At 42.6% G+C, this 20,760-nt stretch overlaps 2 protein-coding genes across 2 annotated transcripts in view; both read left to right on the top strand.

Moving 5' to 3' along the window:
- Positions 1-14,166, top strand: part of ccdc9 (coiled-coil domain containing 9) — a 63,301-nt gene extending 49,135 nt beyond the window's left edge. Inside the window, exon 15 of the mRNA XM_079676519.1 lies at positions 11,796-14,166. Within this exon, the coding sequence (XP_079532645.1) occupies positions 11,796-11,800 (5 nt within the window). The 3' untranslated portion in view covers positions 11,801-14,166. The remainder of the gene's footprint in view (positions 1-11,795) is intronic.
- Positions 14,167-15,424: 1,258 nt separating this feature from the next.
- On the top strand, positions 15,425-18,161 carry LOC307037708 (uncharacterized protein). The gene is made up of 2 exons (XM_079678767.1): positions 15,425-16,037; positions 17,198-18,161. The coding sequence occupies exon 1, from the start codon at positions 15,461-15,463 to the stop codon at positions 15,998-16,000; it is 540 nt and encodes a 179-aa protein (XP_079534893.1). The 5' UTR covers positions 15,425-15,460; the 3' UTR covers positions 16,001-16,037; positions 17,198-18,161.
- Positions 18,162-20,760: the final 2,599 nt, after the last annotated feature.

The following is a 20,760-nucleotide window of genomic DNA, read 5'->3' as shown; positions in this document are numbered from 1 at the left end:
ATCGAGTCATCCGTGAGCAGAGCATCAAGTTGGCATGCCTATTACAGCTGAATGCGGCAATTACCATCTTGTTCAGCAAAACGCCTCACAAACTGATTAAGATCAACAGCTTTAGTGCGTTTTGATTTGAATGCTGAGTACAGCCAAACTTGACAGTCTCTTCTGTCATTGTAGACCGCAAATACCTCATTCCTTCCGTCTACTTGGGTTCGAATGCGCCGTGCCGTTCAAATGAAATCGCCGCCAATCACATTTCCTCGCTCGCGCCAGGGCCGGGGGAGGGGTTACAAGGTTCGCGTCTTGTGCATTTATTTAACACAGCTATTTTTGATAGTTGATCATTACAGCAGCACAAGGCTTTCTTGATATGAAATAATATATTAAAGGTAAACAGAACTGATAAACGGACAATCTACTCTTTCCACAAAATAGTCCCCACGGAAGTGTATTTACTACAGTCTATATCCACACATTCACAAAATAAACAAAGACAGGTTTTATACGTTATTCAATTATATTCACAGTTTTCCAGCCAAACAAAACACAAACAAAACTCAACAAAAAGTCCGAAATTGTCTTTACTGCCTAATCCAGGCCACTATAGTTCATTGACAAAAAAACTGTTGCTCCTGCCCCCGTCGGCAGCAAAAAAAACGGAAATGTTTGTAGGCCTATTTAGGCTATAATCCACAGAAAGAAAAACACGATGATCGGCGTGGCACAAAGGAGCGATCTCACCCTGTGTTGGAGAGAATCTCTCTCTATCTGTGCACGTCCTCTCCACGGAGACGTGCTTCTTGGTCGGATCGATGCAATATCCACATTCAGTTATTTCCCCGTTGCATTTTAACGTACAGAAACACATGCTGAGGAAAACTTAAATATTCCTCTGAATACCCCCATTCGCCGCACACACACACACTTCCTCCTCCCGTGAGAACCAACCCCTGGCATCCCGTTGACGCGCCCACTAAAAAGGCCCCGGGCGTGCCGAGACAGGTGAATATGTAGATGAGGCTTAATGACGCACACCCTCAAACATAACAGTGGACATTAAGAACTGCAGTTGCGAGGATAATATACATGTATCATAGTTCATTTCATTTCATGATAATCAACATGCTTAAATCTTTGAAAAAACACCTTAAATCATTGTGTGGCCGTCACACTGCATTCACTTGCACTCGGACATTAGGGATTTTCTCTCATAAATGTCCGATGAGCCACAACTTTTATTTCAAAACAAAGCTGACGTTTTCTGCCAGACGCTGTCTCCTCTTTCACTTTAGGTAACTTCACTAAAAATCGATCCATGTTGCCGCTCGCATAAAGTTAGTTTAAAGTTAACTAGCTAGATTTCACTGTTTTTCTTTATTTTTTTCTCACGCTGCGCCTCCCCTGAAGCTCTCTGGCGCCCCCCAGGGGAGGCGCGCCTCACACTTTGAAAACCGCTGCTCTATAGGTCACTGTGGAGTAGGGATGTGCATCTCCATCACTGAGGCCGATGTGATGCGCCTCTCGATACGTTGCCACGATACGATACATTAACGATCGTTTGAAACACCAGGCGATGCAATACGATACGATTCACCCCTGTTGCGATACAGTTAGATACAATTTGATTCAACATTATGCGATTCGGGGCGATACGATGCGATTCGACACGATGCAAAAATAATGATACTTCAATATGGTACAACAGAGGATTTTTGTTTTGTTCCTGATATGCAGCAAATCATACATTAACAAAAAAGTGCTTTACATATTTGATACTGCACATCCCATCATGCCGTTTATTTTTTTACCTTTAAAAGCTCTCCAGAGTACAGTACAATTGTATAACACCACACAATTAAACAATGTAAGGATGCATTGCTCATGATTAACAATGTGCAAATAACAGCTACCATAGTGCAATGCCCATACAGCTGCCAGCCAGATGTGCTTAACACTCATTCATAGGCTAACTCACCAGTGAGCAGAAAGCAGTGGGTTCTATCTGAACAATAAAGAATACAAATAACCTTTCACAAACAGGTATTTCATAACTGCTTACAGTAAGGAAGACATTTAAATTATTATTGGCCGTCATAGGCTGCTGTAAACTAAACACCACTCTCTCTGACAGAACACCTCACTGAGTGATTTAACTCATATATCTAACTTTCAGGTTTCTCTTTTCAGCCGCAGACCCCATGTCGCCTCTTTATGTGCGTCGCTAAGTTCCTCAAACTATTTGTGTACTTTAAAGCGGCTCGGCATCGTTAACAATTTGCGAGCGATTTTTCAAGTTGACCGTCTGTAGTATATAGTGCCGCGCACATATACCATCAGGACGTTACTGATGGGGTGCGGCTGCGGAGTAATACTGTGTGTATGCAAGTCCGCATCTAGGACGGATCTATGTATCATGGCTGTAGACCTGTTAAGTAATAAAGATACCTCATACAAAGGTCTACGGATACCTTATTACTCTCCATGACCTGCAATCAACTATATAGCATAAAAGACTATTACACCGTCTTTCTTGAACAATCCGAAGTGTTGCCAAACGTTTGATTTGTAAGTATTTTTCGGTGCGCTGTGTTTCTCTTTCTCCTCAACTTCCGTGTGTGTTAATAACTGAGACTCTCGGCCTCCGTAGTGTCGAAGCAAATATCAAAAATCGTCTCTGCTGAGCGTTGACAAGATGAGGGGATTTTATATGAATGAATCGGTTTTTTACCGATGCAAATAAGCTACGCAATCGATGCATCGCGAGTTCAACCCGGTTCAACCCAAACTGTAGCCGATGTGCACTCTTTCAACCGGTGCACTCGCATCTTGAACGTTTATGCCGGTGCACCGATGTGAATTTTAACATCTCTACTGTGGAGGCCTTTTGAGAACAGTGAACTCATGAAGTCATGTTCAAGAAACCAGTTGGAGATAATTAGATATTCGAGACATGGCGTTATCCTGCTGGAAGTAGCCACCAAAAGATGGGTACACTGTGGTCATAAAGGGATGGACATGGTCAGCAGCAACACTCTGGTAGGCTGTGGCGTTTAAACCATGCTCAATTGGTACTAAGTATGCCAAGAAAATACCCCCCACACCATAACACTAGCGTGAACAGTTGATACAAAGCGGGATGGATCCATGCTCATGTTGTTTACGCCAAAGTTGACCCTACCGTCCACATGTCGTTGCAGAATGCGAGACTCATCAGACCAGGCAACATTTTTTTCAATCTTTTATTGTCCAATTTTGGTGAGCCCGTGTGAATTGTAGCCTCAGTTTCCTGTTCCTCTCTGACAGGAGGGTCTCCCGGTGGGGTCTTTGCTGCTGTAGCCCATCTGCTTCAGGGTTCCACGTGTTGAGGTTCAGAGAGGGTCTTCTGCATACCTTGGTTGTATCTAGTGGTTAATTGAGTAACTGTTGCCTTTCTATCACCTTGAACCAGTCTGGCCTTTCTCCTCTGACCTCTGGCATCAATAGGGCATTTTCTCCCAGAGAACTGCCGCACAATGGATATTTCCCCCTTTTCGGACCATTGCCTGTAAACCCTATAGATGGTTATGTGTGAAAATCCCAGTCGATCAGCAGTTTCTGAAATACTCAGACCAGTCCGTCTGGCACCAACAACCATGCCCCGTTCAAAGTCACTTAAATCTCCTTTCTTCCCCGTTTTGATGCTCTGTTTGAACTTCACCAGGTTGTGTCTACATGCCTAAATGCATTGAGCTGCTTCCATGTGATTGGCTGTTTAGGTGTTTGCGTTAAAGAACAGTTGAACAGGTGTCCCTAATAAAGTGGCCACTGACTGTATAGTTGTCTTTCAGTTGGGGACAAAGTTAACTATCAGTTTCAATTTCAAAGGCCAAAAAAATAAAATACAAAAAAATGTGCCCTTTGCTTTTAGTGTGTGGAGGGACAATGGTATATCTTCAGGCTATTGCTGTTTTTTTATTCAATGCCATCTTTTGAAAAACCTTTTATTGGGATTGAAGTTATACAGTATGCCTCTTGGATGCAAACCACCCCATAATGGGAATGAGTCCTCCTCACTGAACTGCATGATCCATCCCTCCAGCTTCTGTTACTGCACACAGCGGTCAGGAAGTGAGCTGAGTGAATAAACCTCAGACCATCACTCAGTCTTTAGATTCTCTCTTTACATCTGTGACGCAGGGAACTGCGTCACTATGGACTGATGGCTTTGGGCCGGGTGATTGTGCGCACCTGGGGCCCTGGGTTGTCCCTCCCCCCTCACCTGTGTCTAATTGTTTTCCCTCACCTGTGTTTGATTCCTCTGTGTATTTAAGTGCTGTCTTTTGTTGTGCTGGGGTCAGTGTGTGTGAGCTGCTGGTGGCCGCAGGCTGGGCACGTGAGCAGTTTATTGTGGCTGCGTCATTGTGTGTAATGTTTTAATAAATGCCCCGTCGGGTTATATTTTTGGATTCTCTGCCTCTGCCTCATTGCTTGGTTGGGCCGCTCAACGGTCACACAAATGGTGTCAGAAGTGGGATCTGACCACGTAAGGAGAATTATGGGAGGAAAGAAGAGGGACCAAGGAGAGGAACCGCGGCTGGGGGTGGCTGTGCCTGGAACTGACCAGGGGGCCACGGCTGCTGAGGGAGCAGGAGACGAGAGACAGGCAGCACGAGCTGAGAGACAGAACGGACGAGCTGCCGGAGTAGCTAACGGACGAGCTAACGGACGAGCTAACGGACCCACGAGGGGTCGACGGAACCTGGGTTGGAGTAGGGGCAGACCAACGCCTTGCAACGGGACAGAGCAGCTTCCGGATGGCGGCGTTGGGGCCGGGTGGCTGGCTGGTGGTCCCGAAACCGAGACTATAGGACACTGTGCTTCTTGGGGAGAGGAGGAAGAAAATGTGACGCAGGGAACTGCGTCACTATGGACTGATGGCTTTGGGCCGGGTGATTGTGCGCACCTGGGGCCCTGGGTTGTCCCTCCCCCCTCACCTGTGTCTAATTGTTTTCCCTCACCTGTGTTTGATTCCTCTGTGTATTTAAGTGCTGTTTTTTGTTGTGCTGGAGTCAGTGTGTGTGAGCTGCTGGTGGCCGCAGGCTGGGCACGTGAGCAGTTTATTGTGGCTGTGTCAATGTGTGTGATCTAACATTGGGTTGATCATTTAATAAATGCCCCGTCGGGTTATATTTTTGGATTCTCTGCCTCTGCCTCCTTGCTTGGTCGGGCCGCTCAACGGTCAGACTCACAACAACCACAAAGCCTATAGTTGTGGTCTTATCACTTTGGCTAATGGCTAAGTTTATGGAAAACAATGTAAGAACTGTGCCAACTGTGAGCTTCAAATGGTGTGAAAACTTAGAAGTAAGAACCTGATGTGCTGTTGAGATTCATGTATTAAAACCATCAGGGAACCGCTGAATGACCTTCTCCTTGCACTTCAAAAATACTCCAAGTCATCCTAATACGAGTTTGAGCTGGATATATTCATTAAAAGGTTTGGGATGTGTACGTACTGGATGTTAAGGAAACATTTAATCGATTTAGTGAGGGGGTGATGTCCATTTTATTTAGGTTGTGTAACAGTCAAAAGGACACTAGAAGAGACACAAGACTGTCCACATGTCAGATATTAAAGTAGGTTTATGCCGTTGTTGTTTGTTCTCTTTCATTAGAGCTGCTGTAGAGAGCCTTTACTGAATGTCATTTCTTAATCTAAATTGTGTACAAAAACAAGGCTTTAATACAAGTAACATTAGTTTGATTTATTCCTTATCTGCAATTTGAGTTTAAACAGAATGAATAAATGTACAAAACGGTTGCGCAGCATAACGTATTTGATAGTCAATGTTGTGATATGAAAAGATTCTACCCTAAAATAATGTGATAATCAATTGATCATTTCATCCCATTGTAAGGCCATACATACTCTGGTTCAGCTCCTTCAGTTTGAGGATTCATGTCTTTTTCTTCTCTTATATCTCTAACTCTATATTGAGTTTTGGACCGGTGGTTGGCAAAATGATGATATGCCATTTTCTGCTTTCCTTTTGACAGTGGCCTTTTATCTTTACAAAGTGTCTCCCTTACATGTTGGTCAACCTGTTATTACTTACCCTCTCTAAAATAAACTATAACAAACTCATTTCTGATGATCAGTAGAGCATATGCAGATCAAAACTTTTAATTCCAAGGAAGGATTCCTTTGTGTTCAGCTGTCTTCAAGCAGTTTGACCTGGTTTTACTGCCGGAGTTATCTGATGTGGTTAAAAAATTGAAACCTTCACAATACCCCTTAGACAGTATTCCTCCGAGACTACTGAAAGACGTTTTTACTACTATTGGGTCATATATTTTAACTTTGATAAATATCTCTCTCACCTCAGGCTGCGTTCCAACCTTTTTTAAACACACTGTAGTGCAGCCTCTTATAAAACAAACAGAACCTTGATCATTTTGTTCTCTCCAACTTTAGACCTATTTCTAAGCTTCCCTTCCTGTCTAAAGTCCTTGAAAAAGTGGTGTTAGTGCAACTGCAGTCGCACCTTGTTTTAAACTGCATATCAGAGAAGTTTCAGTCTGGTTTTAAATCACGCCACAGCACAGAAACTGCTTTCCTAAGAGTTTGGAATGATCTTCTTTTAACTGCTGATTCTGGGAATTCTGCTGCTTTTAGATGTGTCTGCTGCTTTTGACACCATTGACCACCAAATTATTTTATCACGCCTTGAACTGTGTGTTGGAATGAAAGGTAATGTCCTAAAATGGTTTCAATCCTATCTGTCAGAAAGGACCTTTTCTGTGCATCTTGGCCAGTATTCTTCAGCTGCAGCCCCACTAGCATATGGGGTCCCTCAAGGTTCTATCCTAGGGCCCATTTTGTTCAGTCTGTATTTACTACCTCTGGGGTCCATTTTTAAAAAGCATAACATGTCTTACCAATGCTTTGCAGATTATTTGCAGGTATACCTGCCTATAAAAGCAAACAAGGAATCTAGGATTGCCTTGCTTAGCTGTCTGAAAGACATAACATCATGGATGGAAATCAACTTCTTGACTCAACGAAAACAAGAAAGAGATTATAATATTTGGACAGTCTGAACTCCTGGATGGCTTTAATAGTGTATTCGGCCCCTTAGCCTCCTACAGCCGTCTCTCTGTCAGAAATCTTGTAATCTTTGTAATCTTTGACAACTGTTTTAAATTCGACAAACAAATAAGCTCAGTTGTCAAGACAAGCTTCTTCCAGCTGCGGCTTCTGGGGAAGGTAAAAGCCTATCTTCCTAGTAAGGAATTTGAACAGCTAATCCACCTATTTACAGTGGGGCAAACAAGTATTTAGTCAGCCACCAATTGTGCAAGTTCTCCAACTTAAAAAGATGAGAGGCCTGTAATCTTCATCCTAGGTATACCTCAACTATGAGAGACAAAATGAGAAAAAAAAAATCCAGGAAATCAAATTGTCTGATTTTTAAAGAATTTATTTGCAAATTATGGTGGAAAATAAGTATTTGGTCAATAACAAAAGTTCATCTCAATACTTTGTTACATACCCTTTGTTGGCAATGACAGAGGTCAAACGTTTTCTGCAAGTCTTCACAAGGTTTTCACACACTGTTGCTGGTATTTTGGCCCATTCCTCCATGCAGATCTCCTCTAGAGCAGTGATGTTTTGGGGCTGTCGCTGGGCAACACAGACTTTCAACTCCTTCCAAAGATTTTTTTATGGGGTTGAAATCTGGAGACTGGCTAGGCCACTCCAGGACCTTGAAATGCTTCTTACGAAGCCACTCCTTCGTTGCCCTGGCGGTGTGTTTGGGATCATTGTCATGCTGAAAGACCCAGCCACGTTTCATCTTCAATGCCCTTGCTGAGGGAAGGAGGTTGTCACTCAAAATCTCACGATACATGGCCGCATTCATTCTTTCCTTTACACGGATCAGTCGTCCTGGTCCCTTTGCAGAAACACAGCCCCATGTTTCACAATAGGTATGGTGTTCCTTGGATGCAACTCAGCATTCTTTCTCCTCCAAACACGTCTAGTTGAGTTTTTACCAAAAAGTTATATTTTGGTTTCATCTGACCATATGACATTCTCCCAATACTCTTCTGGATCATCTAAATGCTCTCTAGCAAACTTCAGACGGGCCTGGACATGTACTGGCTTAAGCAGGGGGACACGTCTGGCCCTGCAGGATTTGAGTCCCTGGCGGCGTAGTGTGTTACTGATGGTAGCCTTTGGTACTTCTTTGACCCCACGGGGTGAGATATTGCGTGGAGCCCCAGATCGAGGGAGATTATCAGTGGTCTTGTATGTCTTCCATTTTCTAAAAATTGCTCCCACAGTTGATTTCTTCACACCAAGCTGCTTACCTATTGCAGATTCAGTCTTCCCAGCCTGGTGCAGGTCTACAATTTTGTTTCTGGTGTCCTTTGACAGCTCTTTGGTCTTGGCCATAGTGGAGTTTGGAGTGTGACTGTTTGAGGTTGTGGACAGGTGTCTTTTATACTGATAACGACTTCAAACAGGTGCCATTAATACAGTTAACAAGTGAAGGACAGAGGAGGCTCTTAAAGAAGAAGTTACAGGTCTGTGAGAGCCAGAAATCTTGTTTGTTTGTAGCTGACCAAATACTTATTTTCCACCATAATTTGCAAATAAATTCTTTAAAATGTCCTGGATTTTTTTCTTTCTCATTTTGTCTCTCATAGTTGAGGTATACCTAGGATGAAAATTACAGGCCTCATCTTTGTAAGTGGGAAAACTTGCACAATTGGTGGCTGACTAAATACTTTTTTGCCCCACTGTATAACGTCTCGTTTAGACTATTGTAACTCCCTGTATATTGATGTTGATAAGTTATTGATCCGTCGCCTGCAACTGGTCCAAAATGCTGCTGCACGCCTTCTTACTGGGAAGAGACGTTATTACCACATTACTCCCGTCTTGGCAGACCTTCATTGGCTTCCTGTCAGTTATAGGATCCAGTTCAAGTACTTACTTGTTGTTTTTAAATCATTGCATGGACTGGTACCATATTACCTGTCTGAGTTGTTGCACCGCCATGCTCCAGCTAGAGCATTGCGATCAGATCAGCAGAATATGTTGGTGGTTCCTTGGTGCAGGAAAAAAATCCGAGGTGACAGGGCTTTCAGTGTTGCAGCTCCCAGACTGTGGAACAGCCTCCCAGTACATATCCGGACTGCTGCTGAGTCTATTGCACTTTTGAAATCTCAGCTAAAAACTCACCTCTTTGCACTGGCTTTTAATACTAGTTGAACATTAAATGTTTACATTTGTATATGTTTTTTTAATATATGTTTCTAGTTATTGTGTTTTTTATCATGTTTTTAATTATTGTTTTATTATTGTACTCCCATTATGTTATTTAATATTGTAGTTATTTCCTGTACAGCACTTTGGTCAACTGAAGGTTGTTTTAAATATGCTATATAAATAAAGATTGAAAGAAAATGTTTCTGTGTTGTTTACTACTCTTGTGTAAAAGCCTCATTTTCCAGTTAGATTTCTTCTGATAACTTGTGTGTGTGTGTGTGTGTGTGTGTGTGTGTGTGTGTGTGTGTGTGTGTGTGTGTGTGTGTGTGTGTGTGTGTGTGTGTGTGTGTGTGTGTGTGTGTGTGTGTGTGTGTGTGTGTGTGTGTGTGTGTGTGTGTGTGTGTGTGTGTGTGTGTGTGTGTGTGTGTGTGTGTGTGTGTGTGTGTGTGTGTGTGTGTGTGTGTGTGTGTGTGTGTGTGTGTGTGTGGAAACCAGGGAATTAGAGGCACAATTAAGTTTTAAAAGGTTTTTCAGAGGAAATGAGCTGCTGCCTGCTGGACCGATGATCGGCAGACAGAGCGGAGACGCTTTTGAAGTGTGATTGAATTAAACCTTGTGAGGCTCCACAGTGGAATATCTGACACTCCAGTACCAGCAAACGCCCATACTAAATAAACACTAAAGCTGTTTATATTCAGAAACAAACACATTTTATTTTATCCATAGAAATGTACAAAGCTTTGGGAAAGATGGATACAACTTTCCTGCTTGTGTCGATGCTGCAACAAGCTGACCTAGCTCTAGGTACAGTGGGGTCCGCTAGAATGGATCTGCCCACCAGCACCTCTGTATCTCACTCATTTACATGTTCATGTTCAAAACACAAACTAAAGTCTATAATCACCAAATCAGGATTTTACATAGGGCTATCATCAGCCCTTCAGAATAGACAAATATTTGCTTTCTGGAGCTGATGGTGGAAGTTGTAAAGGAGTGAGCCATCTTGCTTTTTACTCATCTCTATAGTGCCCCAATCCGGCACTTATGACAAAGATGGTGGCGGGTAAAGACAAAGCTTCAAAACACAAGCAACCATTTAACAAAAGTTCAGTTTGGTAGTGCCAGAGGATATGGGCGGAACTTGAGAATAACTTAGCAAAGATTAAACATGACAACTTTATTTTTGTTGTTTTTCGAATAAATAAATAAAATACTTGTAAAGAGGCAAGTATGAATAGAGTTTCTGACAGTAAAAAAAAAAACATGAATCACTGATCTCTGGTTATGTGCCAGACTTACTATTTGTACCTATAATCCAAACACCATGAAGTGTTTTGTTATCTTGGAACATATCCAGCCCTGCTGCTCCCCCAGTTTCTTATTTATTTCCAAAAATGTCAGACTTTCACTTTAGGTCAAGAAATGCTGAGTACAATTTCCCAGAGCGCAAAAAGAGATGATTCTAGTCTGACCAACATTTTCAATCCCATAGAATTCAGCAGTGGTTGGGAGAAAGGCTTTTTTATGACTCAATTTGACAGCGACAGTAGAGAGAAATACATGGAGAGCAGCAGACGACAAATCTTTCGTGACGAACACAAACTGGATTTTAAAGGTCCCATGACATGGCCATTTCTACTGATCATAATTCCATTGTTGAGGTCTACTAGAATAGATTTACATTGTGCAATTTTCCAAACTCACATTGGTTTCTCATACAGCATCTCTGTATAGTATGTGTATTCACTCTCTGTCCTAAACGCCTTGTTGGAGCTCCTGCACCCCCTCCCTGTGAGCCCAGTGTGCTCTGATTGGTCAGCTCGCCCACTCTGTGCTGATGAGTCCACCACCATTACAGCGGAACATCAGTGTTTATGTGTTTCAATGGCGTTAGCAACCAGAAAATGACACCAGTAAGGACAAACAGATGAGAATGCTGCGTGGCGTCTGGGTGCCGTGTTGGCGGGACGTTACGCGGCTCGCTGCTGCGAGGAGTGGACAGTGCGAGCTGGGTTCATTTCCTGCTTGCTGCGTGGGGTCTGCGAAACAACATTTTCCACCATAATTTGCAAATAGATTCTTTAAAAATCAGACAATGTGATTTTCTGGATTTGTTTTTCTCATTTTGTCTTTCATAGTTGAGGTATATCTAGGATGAAAATTACAGGCCTCTCATCTTTTTAAGTGGGAGAACTTGCACAATTGGTGGCTGACTAAATACTTTTTTGCCCCACTGTAGTTCATCACATGTTCTCCACTGTAATGGCACTTCATTATGTTTTCTTCATAGTAAGGGCACTTTTTAAATGTCTTTTCCGTTAGGACACCATGGAGATCCTCCTGTTTTTTTTTTTGCGCCACTGTATGTATATATATATATATCAGCACTCCTCAGTGAGCAGAGGAGCTGAATGATGCTGCTGGACTCTCCCCTGGGGCTGCTCCCTCTGAAATGTGCACACTTTACAGTTACTGTGATATGTTTGGGAGAACAGAAGTAAACACACGCTTCACCACTTCCTCTCTGTGTTTGTATCCACAGGCTGAGGCTGCTGGGAACAATGAGACTCACTAATGAGGAAGGAGATGGACGAAGAGCATCCCACTCCTCATCACCAGAGTGACACTCTGCCACACATCTAAATAGAACAACAATAATGAGGAGGAGGGACTGTCTCTCTCAGCTTTTCCTATTGGATCAGTGGGTCTGATATTTCTGGTGTCACTCAGTTAAGTAAATGAAGATTTATAATATCCTGTCAGTCGCTGTTTGAGTTCTCACAGGGGGGTCTGGAGGATTTCTGCGCTAGTAAAATGAACTGCATCCAATTGTATGTGTATATATATTTTGACAGAAGATCATTAAGACAAAGTACTGTTGAGCCCTCAGCAGTCAGAAACATTTAAAGATTTGAAGTTTTTTAAAGTTTTTCAGTTGTTTTTGGTAGGGCCCTAGCTGACCTGACATCAGTTTCTAAAGGGCTTTCAGCTGACCAGTCAACATATTTTGTTAAACATACTGATTGCCTGGCTCAGGAACAGAATGAACATGTGGCTGATTTCTGTGTTGTTTTTAGCTGGAGAATGATCACTTCATCATTCACTGATCAAAATTATTATTTTGTATATCAAATAGGGCCATAGGCCAGCGCGTTAGCTAGTTACCTTAGCATGGGACGTCCTTCTGTCTGGTTGTAAACACATGTGACATGGCTAACATTTACCAGAAGAATGGGTTCAACTCTGTTAATACAGTGCTCCCCCAAAGTACTGTTGCACTTCAATAACATTTGTGTTTTTCAAAAAGCATCAGAATGAATGCAGCAGAACCAGAGATGCGTCTTTATGAGTTCCTTGCATCCTGTGTCAAAACATGGTGCCTACAAAACCCACAATGCAATTGACCGCAGACTCGAGTGAGGTAATAAGATGTTGTGCTGCTCCCCCTGAAGCCACAAAAGGCTTTATGCAGTTTTTAAAATGTTTTCTTTGATTATCAATTGATTTACAGGATTTGCCTCTTGGCTAATTTACAATGTCCAGTGTTGTTATTCAGACCGTGAGTTTGAGCTCAGGCCTTTTTAATTTACACACACTAAATAAATATATTATTGTAATATGAATTGATTTTTGAATTGATCGTTTTTATGTAACATTTCTGCACATTGAGCTCTGGGTGCAGTTGCTCTTTCTGTTGCAACTTTCTAAAAAATCTGTTGTTGGTGTGGTGGCCATCATTGATGCTTACATCTCAGTGATTTCCATTAGTGTTCAGAAAGTAGAGGAGATTAGACTCCAGCCTCCCTCCTTTATGGTTTTATTTTGTGGCTTTTAATGACTTCGACATGGAATAATGATTTCCTGCTGACAGGAAATGGAAATATTTTTATTTTTCATATCAGACCCACTGAATCTATTTTATTTTTTCTTTGAAAGACATCCTGACACACTACATGTTTTTAAAATATGAGAATCATGTAGGATAACGGTGATCAGATTAACGTCACGGATCAGCTGTGCGGTTTAGGGCACTTTGACAGGACTCCTGCTCCTCATCTCAATATCTATCAAAATACCAATTGTGTTCTTCAAGGCGGTAGTCGGTTTCCTTCAAATTCAGAATGCAATTTTGTTTTCACTGACACTGTGCTGTCATTTTATGAATCATCAGTTATACACAGAAATCTGTTTGTCTCTCTTTAATTGTTTTGAAATCAATGAATTATGAATAAATAGTTGTCTCTAATTTGGAAAGACAGACCTGCATTAAATGGAAGTGCTGTAAGATGTATTTCTAGCGTAATGAAGTTTGTTTTGGGATGAAAGCCTTCACTCGTACCTCAGCAGACCAAAGGCTTTGAGTTTGTGTTTTGTTTTCTGCAAGTCTTTGAATCATACCTGTGGACACTGGGATAAAGGAGTTGCTTTCACGTTTTTGTTTTCTGTATAGGATGAACAAAGCTGATGCATTTTGATTCATATGAACTGCAATATGTACAGTTTTTAAATGGAAATTAACATTCCACAATTGGGTGTTTTGTGCAAAATGTAGCCTGTGAGCTATGAAAAATGATTCTGTTTTTTGCATATGGATGTTTGTTCTTCTGAGCTTTGATGACTGATTGTAATTTAAGCAGGAGATATTTCCAAGTACAACCATTTCTACAATGCCTTCCTGCTTGATACATGAGAACCTGTGCAGCTGTTTTCATAAAGATTATCAGGACTAGCATGAATCCAAAATGGTAGCTTTTGAATGTTCTCAAAGCCATAGATGGATTAAAATTTCCCTCATCAGCTCACACATCCGAGGGGAAATGAGCCCTATGTTTTTATCCACATGAAATGTAAAGCACAGTGTGGCTTTATCAGTTTTTCTTCCTCTTATTTAGCCAATAAATGTATTTCTCCGATTTCTGCTGCCAAGTGTGATTTTTGCAGTAGGTGATGGACCAGAGGAAGGGGCACCAGCTGCATGCAGGGGGGCTAGTGCGCAGGTCTTCTAGCATGTAGGGCAGCCTCCACTGTGTCTCCTCTCTCCATCTGAAATAGCACATACAGTCGGGCAAAAAAATATTTAGTCAGCCACCAATTGTGCAAGTTCTCCCACTTAAGAAGATGAGAGAGGCCTGTAATTTTAATCCTAGGTATACTTCAACTATGAGAGACAAAATGAGAAAAAAAAATCCAGAAAATCACTGTCTGATTTTTAAAGAATTTATTTGCAAATTATGGTGGAAAATAAGCACCACATCCTCCCGTCTTCTGCTGCGGGACGCTTCACAAACTATGACCCAATCGTTGAGTGTTGCGTACTTTCAGCCCCGCCTCTTCCGAAACTGCGTCAAGTAAGCGCAGTGCCACCGGAAAATAAGCGAATTGTCCTACAGAATAAGAGTGGTTTCCCCCTATCCTTATCATAAAATAATAATCCTACCAAGTGTAAGCATGCCTTCAGTGAGTCTGTGCTGTGGAAGAAGCAGGCTGTGCTACTTCATTAAAAGGTAGCATGGTTTTATAAGTTAAAGCCAAGCTGCATTTAAAATGTTTCTTTTGTTAAATAAAAGTTATGACATCGAAATATGTTTTTAGAGTAAAGGTACATATTATGCACAACGGCCTTTTCTTATAACATATGATAATTGTATTATAATTACATAATAATGTGTTCATCACTTAAATGCTACTGTTGCAAAGGTTTTAATGTCATAATATGCACATAAACTACAGTGTAAAAATGGCAATTAAAATCTTATGAACCGAGCTCCTCCAATGATGCAACATATACAATAAAATACAAAAATACAAATACTGCAGTGCTATAAAAAGGTAATCTTAACTCAAATCCATTCTGCTATAGCTTGGGAAAACAATTCCTTCTATTTTATGTTAATATGTAACTGGTTTTTGTATCATGTTCTTTGTCATATTTACTACATCTTTCTAATTATACAGACACACCTAATTCAATCCAATGAGCCAGGTGTAGCTTGTGTCCACATCGACCACCACTACTGCCACTCGTGTATTCTTGATTGTCTTTACATTTTGTATATTTTCCAATTTATTTTTCTTCTATTCTCTTAGTTGTATACACACCATATTTATTATGTTCTGTTTTTTGCAGTTAACAGTTTGTATTATTTTGAAAGTTCCCACCGGAAACACAGTGTGTAACCACGGCCAGCCTGACAGCGGTCCCACCAGATGCTGCCAGTTAGCCTCCCTGAGTTCAGTTTGCCCAGCAGTGCGCACGGAGGACTCGCAGGGGTCACAGAGCCTCACCGTCCTGAGGACCAGCACCGGGGGAGCAGCGGGTCACACTACATCCTGATCCCGCTCCGGAGGAGAGAAGAGCCGCGCAGAAGAGAGGGGAGCATCTGGCTCTGCTGTCCGGACTCAAATGAACACACAACAGTCCGCAGAGGGAAAATCCTTGGAAACGGTGTCTGCGCTAATACCAAGATGAAAGCAGCCGGCAGGCAAGGCACCGTGACGGTGGAGAAGCTGAACGGGGACATGAAGCGGAGGCCAAGCTACCCCGGGGAGCTGCGGGCCAAACACGCCAACATGTCAACTAAGATCTGGGTGAAAGTCGCGTTGGCGATCGCCTATTTCCTCTGCGTATCTGTGGCTGCGTTCATCCTGGTCATCTACTATGTGTTCTTCTGGACCCCGGACCAACACAACAACATCACCAGCACCCAGGCACCCAACCGCACCGACTGCCTGCCGCTGCTGGGATGACACAGCACGCACGGACACACACATCTACACACATCATGTAGGTGACTGCACACACTGACATGCGGCTGCTGCAGGGGCTGATGGGAGCTGGCAGAGACCTGACTGCATCCAGAGTTTGGGATGCTGGCAGGGAGGGGGGGGGGGGGGGGGGGGTTGCTGCTGCTGCTCCATGCAGGATTCAGGCTGCAGGATGCAGGGGGGGATCTCTCCTGGGGTAATTGTTGTTTTCCCAAACACCCCTTCCTGAGGCGGTCAATATGCTTTTAGCTTGTTTTTTCCAGATTCAAAGACATGTTTCCTCCCGGCCAGTAGGATTTTTAAAAACCTCTTAGAAATGATGCCTTTGTTCTTGATTTAGTGTTGGGGTGTTTCACTGTGTGAGGGATAAAATGGTGGTTCTTCAGAAAGTCATATACATCAACCCATGGGGGGGGTTATGAGTCAATGGGCCCTTGGGCACAGACATGTAAAAGCCCCCAGACTGAAGGAGACTCTCAGTGAGAGAACTGTTCAAGAGCTGCAGATGAACTTCTCTTTAGTTCCTGACTAAACTACAATCTAACAAATACTCAAAATGACAGCATGCTGTACAAATATAGCAGGAAACCGTCCTAAAAGCTTCAGCTCAGGTTCTGCTTGATAAAAGCAGTTCTCCTGACAAACCGATGTAATGTTCCAATATTACAGTGAAATGTTACTTTGGACTTACAGTCGATCTGTTAGTTGATCATCAAGCATTTCAACGTTTTATTTGGCTCTAAATTGAGTATCTTGCATATTTGTTGGTCGGATTAAACAAGTCATTTGAGATGTAACAATGGGATTTTGAAAATAAATGCAGAATTAACCATCAATAGTGGAAACATTCGTTATGCAGCCTTAATCCTGAGCAGTGCAGCTGTTATATGAAGGGAAATACAAATACAAAAGCAAATGTGATTTAAATATTATTTTGGTGTCTGACAACTCAGACAACATAACCACTAAACCATGGACAGTTCGGTAAGGATTTGGTTGTTGTTATGCTAGCAGCTGCTAATTTAGCGTGGAGCAGCGAGCTAAATAGGTTGGGTTAGATCACACATTATTAACATTTCCAAAATTGTAGTCTTCATTTGGGACAATTTGTTCAGTCATTTGTGTCAGTCACTTTGGAGTACCAAATGGCTCAATTCACCTTTTTTCTCTCAAATGCAGAGAACCCCTCCAAACCCTGTGAACAGTGACGTGTTCTGATGTCGGACTTCCCCTTTCAGAACAGTATTGCAAACAGAAGCTTTGTTTGAGGGGCCCCCAACCTTTTGGGCCCCTGATCCTGTGCCCAGCAGGTCCACTCAATAATCCAACCCCGTGGAGACTCTTTTCAGTGATTTTAAAACAAAATTTCTGCCTCCTGAAGAAAAGTGTTTTCTGGATATCAAACAGAACCACTTAAAATAAATAATCCACTTAAGACTCCTCCACCCTCAAGAACGCCTGAACACCTTGAATTTCCTGAGGAACATCCCATGGAACACTTTTCAAAAACCATCACAAGAACTTTAGAGAACCTTAAGGAGACACGTTTATAAAGGTCTAAAGCCATTGCACCCCAAAACAGATCTCACCAACCTCCCCGAAGAACTCCTTAGAACTCCAAAGATCTACTGCACCCCATTCAAGAACTCACCTCAGAAACCACTGTGCCCCCCCCCCCCCCCCCCCCCACAGGATGCCCCCCCTTAAGATCCACCACCCTGCACTAATGGAGTCTTTGAAATAAGCCTATAGATGAACGATGGATTTCTCTCTTTGTTCCCACAGCAGGAAGCTGTTTTTATTCAGGTATCTATAGGAACTCACAGCGGTCCTGTAGCAGAAGTAGCCTATAGTGATCTCTGGTAGCTCGTAGCTGTATGAAATGCACGGCGGTCACTACGTATACTCTCAGTAGAAGAAATGTAACCTTTTTAGAGCAACTTTTGTCTTGCAGCGCCTCACAGAATGAGCGTAATTATTCAATGCAACGTCACGTTTGTACCTCTTCTTCATCACACGGTTTGTTCACCTCACTTCCTGTTCATCATTTAGGTTTCAATCCCTCAATCTACTGGACTGTTTTTTTGACGATGTAGCCTTGACAATTTATTGTTATGATATGATAAACTATGCATTTATTCCAGTGTGGGTGTCGTCATTGTGCTGCTGTCACCAGAGGAGGCGGGGCCGGCCATGTCACGTCATTCTATTTATAAAGCACCATATCACAAATCACACTCTTCCTCAGGGGGTTTAACAATCACACAGCGTGATGTCATTCTGCACCCAAATAGCAGACACATATTTCACTGGAAAGGCCGAGCTGACGTCACTTTAGGTCATTTTCAGATTACAATTTTTTTACCTCCTACGTATCCTGTTAAACCAAGTATTTTCAATGTGTTGATATTGATTGTTTTGATAAACTTAAGAATGAAGTGCTCCTTTTATGAATTGAGAATAATTCTTATTATTTAAATAAACATTCCAAAAAGCTCTAAGATAACCACAAAGCGCAAAGCAGGGCAATTTTGAGGGAAAATCTGACTTTAAATGACTTGCTAAATTACTTTTCACCACTGAGGGACATGCAGCCAAACATTCAAAAGCATAACAAAATAAATGAAAGCCCAAGATGGAAGATAGTGTGTAATGTAGGTCAAATATATACACATAAAAAAAGGCAGATGTTGACACTGCGGAGTACCCAGCAGGCCTGTACTACGAAGCTGGTTCAACCTAACCTGGATATGTTTGAGTTAGCCGGTTGGCCTAATCCAAAACATACGCGCTCTCGCTAAACGGTACTACGAAGCGGGCTATCAAGTGGATCGCTCGAGCCAGCCGTGTCCTATCTAGTTAGGTGCGCGTTCACATGAAAGGGGTGGTATTTGGAGCATTCGACCAATCACAAACATGGAGAAGCATACTGACAGTGCAGCGTCATACTTCCTGAATGAAAAGTCAACTATAATATAAGACATATGAAGAAGTTAAACTTTAAACATCCATGACTTAGACACTGTATCCAGGACAAAAGCCACATAGTTGCACCTGCAAGGTGAATACAGCTGGTAAAAGAAAAAGTGTTTGAATGCGTACATTAACAGGTTTATGATATCACTGCCCCCCCGTCTAAGACACGAGTGGATCTGACTTTAATTACATTTGTCTCTAGTGTTTTGTCAACTTAATGTGTTGCTTAAAATAATACTTCTGCATACAGTATGTGACACTGTAAGTGTTGCACGGCCAGATACGGCTCAGCTGACTCATATAAGGAAATATGATACATTATGATGTGATGCCGCGGACTGTAGGCTAATTAATGTTGCTCTGATCCGGTTACTTATGTTGAACTTGTGGCAGATATTTAAGTAAGCTTTCTTAACGCTAATGTTTTAATATTCAGATTGCTCTGAACATGGGAGGTGATATTCTATTAATGTTCAAGTTCAAGGTCGGTGATTTTTGCAGGCCGATGAAGCCATCAGAACCACATCATCTGCAAAAAGCAGTGGTGCAATCCTTAGTCCATCGAACTGCAGACCCCCTTCCCCACGACTACACCTCGAAATCCGATCCATGTATATTACAAACAGGATTGGTGACAAAGCGCAGCCTTGGCGGAGGCCAACCCTCACCTGAAATGGGTCCGACTTACTGCCGAGGACCCGGACACAGCTCTCGCTTTGGGAGTACAGAGATTGGATGGCCCTGAGTAGAGACCCCCTCACCCCATACTCCCGCAGCACCTCCCACAGTGACTCCCTGGGAACCCGGTCATACGCCTTCTCCAAGTCTACAAAACACATGTAGACTGGATAAGCGTACTCCCAGGCCGCCTCCAGGATCCTTGCGAGAGTAAAAAGCTGATCCGTCGTTCCACGACCAGGACGGAATCCGCATTGTTCCTCCTCAATCTGAGGTTCGACCATCGGCCTGACCCTCCTTTCGAGTACCTTAGAGTAAACTTTCCCGGGGAGGCTGAGTAGTGTGATGCCTCTGTAATTGGCACACACCCTCTGATCCCCCTTTTTAAAAAGGGGAACCACCACCCCGGTCTGCCACTCCTTCGGTACTGTTTCCGACTTCCACGCAACGTTGATGAGACGTGTCAACCATGACAGTCCTTCAACACCCAGAGCCTTCAGCATTTCTGGGCGGATCTCATCCACCCCCGGGGCTTTGCCACTGTGAAGTTGTTTGACGACCTCAGGTCCCCCAAGTCATGGATGTTTAAAGTTTAACTTCTTCATATTTGACTAATATTATAGTTTTCATTCAGGAAGTATGACGTTGCGCTGTCAGTACGCTTCTCCATGTTTGTGATTGGTCGAATGCTTCAGATACCACCCCTTTTATGTGAACGCGCACTTAACTAGATAGGACACGGCTGGCTTGAGCGAACGAGTTGATGGCCAGCGTTGTAGGACAGTTTAGCGAGAGCGGCTTCGTTTTGGATTAAGTCAACCGGATAACTCAAAACATATCCAGGATAGGTTGAACTAGATTCGTAGTATACCCCCCTAACCACCTCTCCATAACTGGAGATCAAGGAATGCAGCGAAACGCAGACTTGGTTCGCCTGCTGTAGTATTAGCTAAATAAATTATTTTGAACAAGGCTTATTAAGCTGAACATCGCCACAATTGTTCTGCTATCTATCGGTACTTCTTTTCTTAACGTGTGAATGAAAAGCATTAAGAATAACAAAATATAGCAAATTATCTTGCAGATTA

Source organism: Notothenia rossii (genome assembly GCF_949606895.1).
Source record: "Notothenia rossii genome assembly, chromosome: 4".
NCBI lineage: Eukaryota > Metazoa > Chordata > Actinopteri > Perciformes > Nototheniidae > Notothenia > Notothenia rossii.
This window is presented reverse-complemented; position numbering and strand designations above follow the sequence as displayed.